The sequence below is a fragment of the Fringilla coelebs genome (genome assembly GCF_963513975.1).
Source record: "Fringilla coelebs genome assembly, chromosome: 5".
Lineage (NCBI taxonomy): Eukaryota > Metazoa > Chordata > Aves > Passeriformes > Fringillidae > Fringilla > Fringilla coelebs.
This window is the reverse complement of record NC_140033.1, coordinates 26,934,819-26,949,683: the sequence shown is the minus strand read 5'-3', so window position 1 is coordinate 26,949,683 and position 14,865 is coordinate 26,934,819. Positions and strand designations below refer to the sequence as shown.

Sequence of the window (14,865 nt, the reverse complement as noted above, 5' to 3'; positions counted from 1 at the left end):
GAATGTCAGATTTTGTGCTGACGTCAAATTTGGCATCCAAAATTCAGAAAGGGGATGCAAAGATGTTAGCTTCTGGAAAGCTAAGAAAGAAATACAAAATCAAGATGTAGCATATATAATGTAAGTTTCATAATTGAAGTAATCCTGTTCAGTGCTAATGAGCCAAATCATCTAACATTAATGAATTGAGTCAATCTTTCACTTCAGACAAAATCTAAAAAAAATATTTTAAAACAACAGTAAAACACCAGAAGAGTTATACATTGGGAAATAATGGAGTGAGATCGGTGCATATTGTATCTACAGACGCTGAAAAGGTTTAAATAAACTTCCAATTTTGAAAGGAAATCAAAAACACTTGAAAGAGGACTCAGTTAATGCTCCAAGATTATTTTGCTGTAGTGACGCACACTGTAGAAGGAATATGATACTTAATTGTAAGTATTGCTGTTTATTTGTGTTGTATTTATTGTCTTTCTTCTGGTCTTATTTTAAAAAGAAAATCTTGAGAGGATTATATCATCATTTTTATGTATGTATTTCTGGGGAAATAAAAAGTGAATCCATAGTGTGGATTAGACCAAGCAAGCAGGTTATAAAAGCCAAAAACCCCCATAATTTTAGGTCTAAATTTAACAACAGTTTTGAGAATCACATGAAAAAAAAACTTAACATGTAATATTATTAATTACATGCTCAGTCGAGCAAAAACTCTAATTAAAACTAAATAAAAACCCAAATACTTTCTGCAATCAAAACAGTACATGACAGTATCTCTATGAGTTATGAGCATGCCTAAATTACTCCAACTGTTATAAAACACAGCAGAAAAGAGAACTTTTATTTCCTGATCTTTACAATAATATTCTGGTTTATGCATTGTCAGTTCTTGTATCCTGAAGTATTATTTCTTAGCAATCCATTTCTACACACTGCCTCAAGCAAAAAAAAATTACAAAAAAATTAGCAAAAAAACCCTACAAATAATGTTACAAAAAATAAAAAAATACAAGAAAATTAAAAGAAATTACAAAAAGAAAAAGGACAAAAAATTACAAAAAAATACAAAAATTTATCAATTTTTATTGAACAATACATTGTGAACCTGGTTCCTCAGGTGGCTCTGAATAAAAGTAATTACCCAATGTAGTCACAATTATAAAAAAGCAAGTCAGCCTAATTTGGTAGGAATATTCATGACATAACAAATATCTCATCCACTAATGGCTGCTCAAAAATAAACCTTTTTTTGGTTTTTAGTTTTTGTTTACTATAATGATAAGCAATAAATGCTTTTCCATCATGTATCTCAAATCAAGATTCATGCAAAATGTCCTAAATATACATCAATTACTGGCTATGATTGTAGCAGAATGGTGCTGATATAGGTGCATTCATTAAACACATTTAAATTTTTGGATTATTACAGTTGATATTCAGTACAATGCACAGTGGACATTTTTATTATTTTTATAAGAGCAGTTACGTTGATGCGACTACGTCCCAAACAAACCATAAATTTACCGATGAACTAAAAGGTGAATTCACTAAATATTCAGAGGCTGCCATTAAAGACTGACAATTTATAGTAATTTAGGTTAAGCTTAAATTTCTGTTATTGACAAAATGTAGAATAGAAATTGTAACTCCTAAAGTTATCATGTTTTTCATTATGCTAATTTATTACAGTGACCTTCTTCCCCATGATAAAAAAAAAAAAGACAAATCAATTCCCAAGGAAAATATCATGTGCTAAATATAGCCACTACCTGTTTCTGTCTTTATTACAGACATCTGAACACACCTATTTCTATGGTTTAGGCATATTTAATATTTACATTTTAAGAGTCCCAGAGTAAAAACATATGTATATTTTGCCAGTAGCTTTGCTGGATTTTGGCTAGGCTTTTTTACCAGTCAAATGTACTACAGACTTGCAGAATCTGTATGGTAGCTTTCTAGAAAATCAAGCCAAAACTGGTCTGAAATCTTTAGTTCTGGCCATCTGCTAGAAGCATCTGGTAGCTGGGTACATGCACCCACATCTAGAACGTGACTGCTCTCTTGCCAACTATGTGCCTAGGTAACTGCCAATATGTGCTTCTCCACTGCTAACATGACAACTGTCAAAAGGAAGCGGAACATGTACGAATAAATCTAAATTAAACTAACATATTACTTTCCTAAGTTACAGCCCTCATTTTTGTACATAATTGCTCAATAAAATGGCAATGATAAATAAGTCACCCAGTGAAATCTGTCTAAGGCTAAGAACTACAGCAAGGATACCAAGGATCTAAGTATTTTGAAGAGTTATTGGTAACATTTTAGTCTGTTTTCTCTGACAACTAGAAAATATATATGTAATATTCGCAATGTGTTACCTCTCTAGATAAAAACATCAGAATTATACATGCAATATCTGATTCAGGAAGAAGAAATAAAATCAGTTCAGGTTCTTTTTAGTTGCTTTTTCTTGATCCAAGTAAATAAAATTGTGCATAGTTTAATGGACAAGCATTGAATATATTGCAAGAGGATTTTTAAAGCCATATTACAAATTAGAACATAAATGAAAAGTTAAAATACAAATGGTAAAGAAATGTGTGGCTCCCATTGAAATTCATTCTCTTGTCATATAAATATAATTTTCTAAAAACTGCTCACCAAAAAAAAATATGTTGTGCACTTTAAATTAAGAGAAGTAAAGAAATAGGTGGTAACTGTAATTACTGAAATTATTAATTCCTTTGTGAGATCAAAGCAACTTTTCATCACCTTCTGCTGTGACATTTGTGGAAAGGAGAGATGTATTCAATGGCAAGGTAGTGTAAGATTAGTAGCTAAAAGCACGTGAGAGACAAAACAATAGAAGGAAAATCTAACATTAAAGACTAGAAAAGTAATGCAGTATCATGATAGTAAACTAGTAGACTACAGCTAAAGGAGAAGAATAAACCCAAGGATACTCAGAAATTGCCACAGTGACTTTTTTCTCTTACCCATCTGTATTATCAGTTGTTCCTTATCTTGCATTTAATTTTTAAACTCCATGGAGTAAAGATCAGGGTTTTGTTTAGCAGCAAGTGAACACACAAGGTGATGGTCCTGATCCACTGCTTTAGCTCCAATGTACAGTGATGGTGCTGATACCATACTAATAATGGCAACAAAAATAGAATCTCTATTAAGCTTTTTGAATTTGACTGACAAACATCTTACTGCACATACAGAAACTCCCAAAGTTGTCTGCCATCCCATGGTCAGTGATGGTAATCCCATTTAAAATAGGCTAATATTTTTCTATCCTTCATTTTTTAAAAAAAATGTTTTAGTAAATGTTCATTTATATCTATTGAAAAGTTAGTCTAGAATGGCATATACAATAAATTAATATATATACATATTCCTTTTGCTTTCATCACATCTACTTTGAATACTGTATTTTCTAAGCTGTAAGATTCAATATATTGCAATATTTTTCAAAATACTGGAAGGTAATTTTTGATTGATACAGGAATGAGAACTATAGTAAGATCTTAATGAATTGCATGTGGTATTAACTCCTCTTATATCAGCTAAACTCCACTAAGAGACCGTAAACAAGAACAAAAAAATAGTAAGCTACACTCAGTTAGTAAGAGGCAAAGGTTAAATCTCATGTAAATGTAGCTGATCTGACCCTATCTGTATTTGTAGATTAAAGTCACCTCAAATCACAAAATGTCCACTGATATAAAAAAATTTTCCTTATTTATAAAATCTTGTCATTCTTGTGGTCTAAGGTATGAGAACATGTCCTGTTTTATAGGCATATTAAACATTCCAAGATTGTGGCTTTCCCTCAGGCAAATTTATTCCACTTAAGGAGAAAAATTAAAAGGAGTTGTAACAAGTTCACAAAATAAATATAAATACATATGCTGAAATAGTTATTCAGATAGTTCCAATTGCTTCTAGGGTTGAATACCAGCTTTGCCATTTCTTTTACATCTTGCATGTAATGCTGTTCAGGGCCAGTCTGAAGTTCTAAAAATCAAACATTAGAGAATAAGTAAAGTGGATTTCCAGAATTAGTCAAGGTCCCAACAGACCCCTACCCAAATTTTTCACAAATGTCCAGATATTTCAGGTACTCACTTTTGAGACTTTCAAATTAAGATATTTGACACTCTCAGCTGCCCAAGTTAACACCTCAGAAACACAAAATTTCTAGAAAATCCTCATTTGTCTTTCAATGTGATGCTATATCTCAGCTAGATGTAAGAATATAAAATATTAAGAGCATATTACAGTGAGCATATTCTATTCTGTAAAGAGAAACAGAATGAAACACTGCTCCAGAGAGTGGAATGAAAGCAAGTCTGCATAGACTAGCAGAAAGGCCTTCCATTTTTACACTGCCTATATAATTTTCAGGAATCCTCTCAGATCAGCTAGTATAGCTTACTTCTATAAATACTATTTCAAGATCAATTATATTATGAAAACCTATTATATCAATGATACTTTTTGTGCTTTAATGAAATATGTCGAATATATAAGATGTTGCATCTTTTTAGTAATTGTAGCGTAATAAGAAAGTCCCCAAGGAAGAATTTTTTGTTCGTTTTGACCATGAAACAAACAAGGAAAAATCCTTAGATCATCAGGAAGATATTAAATGTTCAAACTTCAGTCTTATTATTTTCATAACCAACATTTCGAAAACACAAAAACCCCCTGTGTGCCACAACTAAGATCAAATAAATTATGGAATGTCTCAGACCCAGTTTTTGGTCAGTGACATTTCCAGATTTCTGTCCACAGAACTGCTCAAAGTGGTTACAATGACAAGAACTGAGAAGTGCTCTCTGAGTTGATGTGTTTGAAAGGTAGCTTTGTATGAACAGCTGTGTTTTCAAAATGCTTGCCACCTCTAAATTGGTCCTTGTGAAGTGCGCTGTTTGCCTTATTGCCAGCAGGGCACATTGCACTGTAGCTGCTGCATTTTTAGTTTTTATCGCTGTCTCTCTAACTGCTGAAGTGGAAAAGAATGATTGCCAAAATCTGACGTGTTTCTTTTCCTTTCTGCCCACTCTGACTTGGTTCTTAGCTGTCTGTTGCTCCAGTGATGACAAATGTTGCTCAGTTTATTCATTCACTGAATGTCTTTTCCAGCTCAAATAACGGTGATACCCTCTTGTAAATCAAGTCTCCAGCTGTCAATAGCGGTAAATCAGAGAAACCTAATTAAGACATAACAATCATTGCTTCCACAAGAAAAAATTAGGCTGCAAAAAGTCACACACATCAGGGTACATTTTTCTAAAAGCAAGAGATAATACCTTAAAAGGAAGAGACATACCATGTTTAGTAAGACAACAAGTAGGGGCAGCAATAGGGATGGACCTCCAGAAAAAAACCATATAATCTGTTCACAAAGATTTAAGCAGTTTTAGTACATAGGTTCTAGGGCACAAAAGAATTACAAAAATCCTGAAGCACTAATAAGGAATACTAATTTGTTAGATATAAAATATTTAGCCTTTTTATTTGCAGACATTAGGAAGCAAACCATACTATTTTATCTGGATAAGGAAATAGAAGTACAATCAGAGTACCCACAAACATTTATAAGTGCAGCTGGGTAAAGAATTACTTCAAAGACTCCAAAACTATGATGCACTGTTCTTCTTGCTGCTTTCGTAGAAACACCCATCCTGCACCTCAGCTTACTGGTGGTAATCTGCTGTGGAGCCTTCCCTGTACAAGCTTCCCTACTGTGAGAAAGTCCTAAGAATAGTACAAGTTTTAAGAATTGCTTAGAACATCACGTCAATAATCTTGAGAGGTCACCAAAATCCACTAACAAAGAGATAATGCATACATACTTGCATTATTTGAATAAAACTCCTTTTTTTATATAAGAAGGAAAATGGTTTCTTGGCACAGAAACTCAGTTACTTTAAATACTATTCAAAGAAACAGAAGAAATAACTTTCAGGTTCTCTGTGCCCTTCTTATAATAGAACCATTAAAACTGGACATTCAAATTACAAAACTTTCACATAAAACTCTAGATGGTACCAAGCACTCAGCTTTAAAGCACCAGAACACATTAAAAAAAAAAAAAAAAACTCTGAAAATCACTGCTAATAAGAGCACTTGCATTCAATTTTATTCAGTATTTACTATTACTAGTACTTCAATGAAGAAAAGGAATCAATGTGTTCCAGAAGTTGAAAGTAACATGAAGTTAAATGCTTTTTTTTCCCAGTACAAACACTAATCTCTGTGACACCACATTCTTCAAGGAAACTGAACTTCAGATACAGTTTATGCTGTTGAGTGCAATTTACATGAGGTTTAATTTGTTACAGTGAATGACAGCTCACTTTTCACTTAAAAATTATTTAAAGGTATCTCAAGGTTGGAAATTAGTTACATACACACAGACACACTCACATAATCACTGCAACCAGTGTAGTGATTAAGTTATACTGCTTAACTTGATTCTGGGCTTTGATCACTTCAAGTGGGATTGGAAAACTTATATCAGCAATCCATTTTTTTCTTATATTCTTAGTCAAGATGTATGTTGGAGTCACATTATAATACTGCTATAAACAAAAGATCAAAAAAAAATGTTTGCCACTCCAAGTATTATATACATTTTTTGCTGTTGTAATGCATCACTTTTTTATGTACTCTGTCATGTGAAGAGTGCTACTGTCATGAGATTTAGTTTCAGGTTGTCCTGCCAGAAGCAGGTGATCCTTATGGGTCTTTCCAACTTGGCATATTCTATTCTATGATTGTATGATGTCACAAGCCACCATAGATGCCCATTCTACTAGAAATATTATTTTATACCACACCTTGAATGACAGTTAAAACCAAATAATTTTTATATAAAACAATACATAGATATGCCCCAAAATCTTTCTCAATTGAAACAGTGTATTTTGGAATGATGGCTGCAGGCTGGAAGTGTCAGAATTATTCTACAATCTGTTATTCAAGCCACTCAACCTCAGTGAATATTTTACACAAGACAGAAGCACTTTAACCAAAGAAATAAGAAAGATTTATGCTAGAACACCGTATGAGCTTGAGCTGGTGACTTATTAGCTAAAGCATTTACCAGAAAGAGAAAGGACATCAGATTAAATCATAATGAAGCAGAATTTCAACCTGGATCTCAGCTCTTCTTTTTTCTGCTGCCTTTTGCAGAAACGCTATCTGATACATATGACATGGAAATATCCACTGCGCCCTTTCTTTTGGGTTGAGAATCCCATAGAAACTAAAATATAAAATCAAGTGTATTAATGCAAATACAGGAGCATGCTGGCTCAAAAGTATACAAAAATGTAGTTTATATACTTTAAATGGTACAGCCTCTGAGGTGCCTGGGACATACATGAAAATTCCATCTTGGTCCATATTTCATGTTTCACAGTGTCCAATAGCAAATTTCCAGGGAGGGACAGAAAATCAAGTCAGCTGTATTGTTATGCTTCCCCAGAAGTACCTCTACTGAGCAGAAGTCCCTGAGCATCATAGTGGGATCAAAAGGCTGAGATAAGACATCTGCAGGAGTAGTCTGTTGAATCTCAAAAATAAAGATTTTCAGTGATCTTTAAATTATTTGAAACATACATTTTGTATTTGTTATGCTAATAGTACATTTTAATATACAATCCAATTGAAAATACAATAGTCAGCACAAAATGTGCTTCAAGAGTATGTATCAAGAACATGATAAAAAAATTCTCTGCCACATGGCTGTCCTCTTTTCCCCTTACACAGGAAATTACATCTGTGCATTTGGCATAGAAGGATTTCTACTAAGATCTTTAGTAAATGTGACAATATTCCACATAAGGGTATCACCTTGCCTCCTGGTGGCAAAATAAAGTGCAAGTTGCAGGTATGAACTTTTTCAACACAAACCTTAATCTTCCTGCAAGCCTCAAGTTTATCTTATTTCCCAGAACAAAGAAACAGACTATATTTTTACTATTTCAGTCAGTATGTCTTAGTATTTTATTATTAACTGGGCCATGTGCATAAAACATACTATTGATCCTCAAAACAGCAGAATGTTTTCTGTATGTTTATCTCACACATTGTCTGTTCACTCTATTAATAAACTTACATGTGAAATAAAATATTAAATGTCCTTAAATGCACATAACACAAAGAACAGCCTCAAAGACTTGCCAAATGTAATTCAAATTGTCCCAATGTTCATATTACTTTATACAGCCCAACACCTTTCCTCTACACTGCTATGCAATGCATGGGTGGTCACTATGCCAAATCCTCCTGGGCCTGGAAAGGAAACATAAATTCAAATGCTTGACACTTAACTTTTGCAATTCTGTCTATCTATACCAAGAACCCCTTCGAAGTTATTTATCAGTGTCAATTAAGCATTGATCTCAAGATTTGTAAACAATGTCAATGTGAATTTTAGCACTAAAGGCAGGGGGAGAAAGGGCATAAATGTGTATTGCACGACAGTCTTCAGAAACAAAGCCTGGGTGAAGTTAAGTGTAAAGTCTATATTCTGAAGTAAATTAAACAGTGAATGTGTGTGCACAGAAGCTTTTGTATTACATGCGTAGGAAAAAATGTAAACTCAAAGTCAGATTTGTTTTACTCCACGAAAAGAAAGTATATACCAAAAATCTGGAAAGCACACATTTAATGCCACAAGTGTCATTGATGCCACAATGCTCCAGTCCTTACTATAATTTGGGACCTGAAGTCAGTCTACAGGCTTCAGATTCTTGCAGAGCTACAGGGCAAAGAAGCTACTGCTAGTGTAAATTTTTTTTTCCTTATCGCTCTGAAGACACTTTTTCTCTAATATTCCTTGCAATTGAGGTTATTGAAGTCAAAATAAGAAAGTCAGTGATTAGCCTGAATTTGTCAAGATGACAAGCTATTTATTATAGGGAACATATTTCCTTCTAAATAATACTTTAAAGAAAAGAAAAAAGTTTCGCTTCTAGACAGCAGCTGCAAAAAGTATTAAAAATTATAAAACCTGTGGATTTTCAGTTTCATATATTTCTGTATAAACATTTCACAGGCTTGCCTAAGAATGTCATTAGGAATGTGCATTAATCCAACCATTCCATTTCCCTTTCATTATAGATAAATTACATTCTTTATAGTTACAAACTTTATGTAAAAAAGTTAAATATTCATGCTCTGTAGGATTTTTCTCAGTGTTTACATTTTCAAAGCCAACAGAAATTAGTCTGCTTCTAGAGATAACTGAAAGAGAAAAGAAAATATTTTAAAGGAGGATAAAATATGTAGAAAAATCTCACTGATATATTTTACTTTATACTCTGTGGATCTTCATCTTTCTGTAGAACAATGCTCCCCTGGATGTATGACAAGCTAAAAGTCTAAAGACATATTACTATATTAACTTAATTTATGCTATCTGGATACCACTATAATACTCCAGACACCACAATCATTTTCCTTTCTTGCTTGCAATAATTAACAGTAGAGAGCAAAAGATGGCTAAATTAATTTATAACTATATAGCTTCTTATACTAATTATTTCCTCTTCTTGTATTTTAGGTCATCTTGTCGTTCCTGCAAACACTAATCAATCATGGGATTTGAAGTTAATACTACTAAATAAATGAATTGTTTAATCTCCTATGACCATCTACATATACTTCATCTTCACAAAGCTCATCAATTTTATGTCATCAAGGGCAAAGTGACCTTCATTTCCACAAAATGCTTCTTACTACTGGACAAGTTGGTTACAAATTTATCACTTATCCTCAGGAAGGAAGTCCTTCATGATCGTCATTTGAAAAACACAAGATCGTGCTGTATTAATTGACCAGGTTATACTGAATTCCAAGACTATAATTGTGGAATACTAAAGAGTCTGTTACTTTCCTGAACATTTGGGCTAAGATGAAGGACCTGCAATTCAAAATTAATTTATTGCTTGGTCTAGTTACCACTGCTCTACTACAAGCCGTAGGAAGAAAAGCGGACTGCCCGGAGTCATGTATATGTGAAATCAGACCATGGTTCACCCCCAGGTCTGTCTACATGGAAGCTCCAACAGTGGACTGTAATGATTTAGGCCTTTTTCATTTTCCAGCCATGCTGCCTGCTGACACACAAGTTCTACTTCTACAAACTAATAATATTGCAAAAATTGAACACTCAGTAGACTTCCCAGTGAATTTAACTGGTCTAGATTTATCTCAGAACAATTTATCCTCAGTGACCAGTATTAATCTTAGAAATACACCACAGTTACTGTCAGTGTACCTTGAAGAAAACAAACTTACTGAGCTCCCTGAAGAATGTCTCTCTGGACTCAACAATTTACAAGAGCTTTATATTAATCATAATCTGCTTTCTGTGATTGCACCAGGAGCTTTCATAGGCCTCAATAATCTTCTCAGACTTCATCTCAATTCAAATGGTCTGCAAGTGATCAACAGAAAGTGGTTTGAAGCTACTCCTAATCTTGAAATTCTCATGATTGGAGAAAATCCAATAATCAGAATTGAAGACATGAACTTCAAGCCTCTTAGCAATCTGCGCAGCCTAGTTTTAGCAGGTATAAATCTCACTGAAATACCAGATAATGCTTTGGCTGGCCTTGACAACTTAGAAAGCATTTCCTTTTACGACAACAGATTTGTTAGAGTGCCCCACATCGCTCTTCAAAAGGCTACAAATCTTAAATTTCTGGATCTAAATAAGAATCCCATTAACAGAATACGACGAGGAGATTTTAGCAATATGCTTCATTTAAAAGAGTTAGGAATTAATAACATGCCTGAATTGATTTCTATAGATAGTCTTGCTGTTGATAATTTGCCAGATTTAAGAAAAATAGAAGCAACCAATAACCCCAGATTATCATACATTCACCCCAATGCATTCTACAGACTTCCCAAGCTGGAATCGCTCATGCTCAACAGCAACGCGCTGAGCGCGCTGTACCGCAGTACAGTGGAATCCCTGCCTAACCTCAAAGAAGTCAGCATACACAGCAATCCCATTCGGTGTGACTGTGTCATCCGCTGGATTAACATGAACAAAACAAACATTCGGTTCATGGAGCCGGAGTCCCTATTTTGTGTAGACCCTCCTGAATTCCAAGGTCAGAATGTGCGACAGGTACACTTTCGGGAAATGATGGAAATCTGTCTTCCTCTGATAGCTCCTGAAAGCTTTCCATCTACCTTGGATTTAAAAGCTGGCAGCCATATTTCCTTGCACTGCAGAGCAACAGCAGAACCAGAACCTGAAATCTACTGGATAACACCATCAGGACACAAACTTTTGCCTAATACTATCTCTGATAAGTACTACATTCATTCCGAAGGAACATTAGACATAAGTGATGTAACACAAAGAGAAAGTGGCTTATACACATGTATAGCAACAAATTTAGTTGGGGCAGACCTAAAGTCAGTCATGATTAAAGTGGACGGCTCTTTCCCTCAGGAACACGATGGATCTTTAAATATTAAAATAAAAGACATAAAATCTAATTCTGTTTTGGTTTCATGGAAAGCAAGTTCTAAAATTCTGAAGTCCAGTGTCAGATGGACAGCCTTTCCGAAAGCTGAAGACTCCCGGGCTGCACAGAGCGCTCGAATACCATCTGATATAAAGGTATATAATCTTACACATCTAAATCCATCAACTGAATACAAAATTTGTATAGACATTCCCACTATCTATTCTCAGAATAGGAAACAATGTGTCAATGTAACCACAAAAGGATTGGACTTGAAAGTGAAAGGCTATGAAAAGAACAACATAATAGGATTCCTTGCCGGCCTTGGTGCTCTTTTGGGAATCATATCTGTGATATATCTCTACAGCTGCATCTCTCAAGATATGAACTATGGCATTGGACACAGCTATCTAAGGAATTACCTGAAGAAACAATCCTTTTCACTCAATGAGCTTTATCCTCCTCTAATCACTCTTTGGGACATGGGCAAAGAAAAAAGCACAGCAATGGAAGTAAAAGCAACTGTAATAGGTGTACCAACAAATATGTCATAAATATGTCAGTATATCACTTACTTTCTGAAATAAAAAGCACATGACTGTATTTGTGCTGAATAAAAAGGCAACAAGAAAAACATATATCTCTTAGGAACTAGATGCCTGGACTTTGTTGCTGCCAACAAATGGAATATATATGACTCAGTATGAGAGAAGAATTTTAATTAACTGGCTTCTAAGGGTATTCTACCAACCAAATAAAATTAACTTCACATTCTAGAACTTTCATGGGACTTTTAAGTCTGGAATACAGTGGAAGTAGCCAAGAACATTTTCTGTATTTTTTTTAAAATTATTATATAAAAGTAGTGGAACTGAGCAATACCTCCTCCTGTGCTGTATTACACAAAATAGCCACGAGTTTTTGCAGTGAACAGATATACTAGGATTGACATATGGTGTAATGAAATGGACAAATTCTGTAGAGTAGACACAGTGAGTATGTGAATTTTTTTTAAGAGAAAATACATTTTTGATTAAAATCAAAATACTTTTTGTCTTGTTTGTTTCTAAAGAAAACACGTCACCTTTCTGGGAGTTCTTGTCTGACAATAAACAAACACAATCAAGGTCTGATAAAATATCTCTTTACATATTCTCCTATTAAAATGCTAATCTGAGCACAAGGATATTTTTGCTGATTTTAGGTTTTACAATGTTTCTAATAGAAATGTAAGCTTAGTGATAGCTTTTTATCAAATTTTATTTACTCTAAGAACATTATAAAGGCAACAGGGATGTTGGAGATGAGGCCACTTAAACCCACTTAAATTGGATTTTAGCATGGATCTTGGTTAATGAATAGTTCTTTGATCCTTTTATTTTTTACACTTGTATGTATCTGCGTGAAATACCTCTGTTCTCTTAGCAACATGTCAGCCTGCACATTTTTATTTCATTATATCTGTATTACATAATTTATTATTAGACAAAAGTAGGCTCTTCTAGAATACATGGCAATGCTTTCCATGGCAGTACTGTGAACAACCATCCAGATAAACATAGCATCTTTAATCTCTACACAGAAACATCTCCATGGTATTAGCCTTTCTCCACGACCAAAGACATTCTTATGTCAAAATCCCCACACAAGCAACAGGTGAGCAGTGGAATTCTTGTGTAGCTGTACATAAAAATGGACAGCTATTCCTTGTACAGATTTCCTACATAAGCCTGAAGTCCTTAGGAAGTAATAAATCCACCTCGTAGCTTTAATAGCATAATGCGTATTAACTTGCATGCTAGCACAAACATGCAAAAAAAAAAGTAGCAGCAGTTTTTTCAGCAAAGTAAAATCTTTTAAAATCATAGGAATAACTCAGTTGTGCTGAAGTATGTTTTTTCATAATCTCTTCATTTATGCGAAGGCTGTCTTTTTCTACACAAGGCATAGGGCTAAAATTTTCATAAATTTCATTAATTGGGATGTTTACTCTCTTTAATGAAGGAAGGAACTGTTAAGGAACTATATTTCAATTCCTCAGAAACAGAAAAGTATTGTTACACACTTATGTTTCCATTTACTTTGTAGTTTTCTCTCAGAATGCATTAATATGCTTTAATGCATTATTGCAGTACTTACTGGTTATGCAAACCAGAAGAGTAGAAATAGATTAATTTTTCTTTGGCATTTGACAGCAAACCTCATTCTGGAATGTACCACTAATAAAAGAGAGAAGTCAAACATAAGTATTTGAAATATCTGGTTAGGAAATACCCACAATACAATACCGAAAAAAAAAATAATTTATATTATTTTTTTCTATCAGGTATTAGACTGAAAAATAATGTTTTATTCATAAAAAGATGAAGCATTTACTTTTTGGTAAAAAATTTGCTGCCATTTAAAAAAATAAATTGCAATATTTCATCAGCTAACAAAGTCAAATGCTATCTTATATAGGAACATTTCAGTTTCCAGTTTAGCTAAAAAGCTGTGAAATCATAACTCCAAAAAGTACCCATAAAACCAAGATAAGAGAATGGAGAAAAATATGTTGATTTATATCCTAAAAGGAAGTTTCCATTTCCAAAATTCTCTAATAAAACTTATTCTGCTTGTGTATCCTGAAGTAATGACCTCAAGATAACTTAAAATAGAAATTGGGATTCTTCCTATAATGTTGTGCTGGCCAGTAAGACACAATGATCAAGAATAATCTTATAAGACATTCTTTTTTATCTGAAGCCAGAAGACACTTTTCTGAAAAATGTTGCCGTATCGTACAGAAAATAAGTTCACATACTAGACAATTCTAGAAGAGCTGCAAGAAAAAAAAATTGAAAAGCAACACTGTGTCAGACATAAGAAAAAAAAATAATTCTTATTATTGAATGAATAGGGTGGATGTGTGGCACTGACAAAACAAGAAATTTTACATGGAAGAAAGAATACAGTAAGTGTCAAAAGTTCAGCATTAAAACTTCAGAAGTCATTTTGAAGGAAATAGCTAAATGGAATTGAGGAGACAGCCATTGAACACAACCCAAAAGCGCCAAAAAGACTGAAAGTTCATCTCATGCTAAAGATTTGAAAACATACTTGAAAAAACAATAACAATTGCATGCAGTAGAAGTCAGGAAACAGATGACTAGAAATATATCCAGAGTAAAAAAAAATTTTTGGTATTGCCTGCTAAGTAGGGAAAAAAAAAAGCCACATCTTTCTGGAATACAGGTTGACCTTCCAAACCTAGTTTTGGTAGGTCAGTTGACTCATGTTCCAAATGTGCAATTTGAATAGCTTTTCCTTTAAACCATTGGAAATAATTGAAACCCATTTTCTCAGGAAA

General features: G+C 33.7%; 2 protein-coding genes across 2 annotated transcripts in view; one reads left to right on the top strand and one right to left on the bottom strand.

Moving 5' to 3' along the window:
- The window catches only part of IMMP2L (inner mitochondrial membrane peptidase subunit 2), a 404,963-nt gene that overhangs the window by 228,037 nt on the left and 162,061 nt on the right, over window positions 1–14,865 (bottom strand). The gene's annotated exons all lie outside the window — the stretch shown is intronic.
- On the top strand, window positions 9,944–12,070 carry LRRN3 (leucine rich repeat neuronal 3; the record flags this gene model as incomplete). Its single annotated transcript, XM_084205702.1, has 1 exon — window positions 9,944–12,070. The coding sequence occupies one exon, from the start codon at window positions 9,944–9,946 to the stop codon at window positions 12,068–12,070; it is 2,127 nt and encodes a 708-aa protein (XP_084061828.1).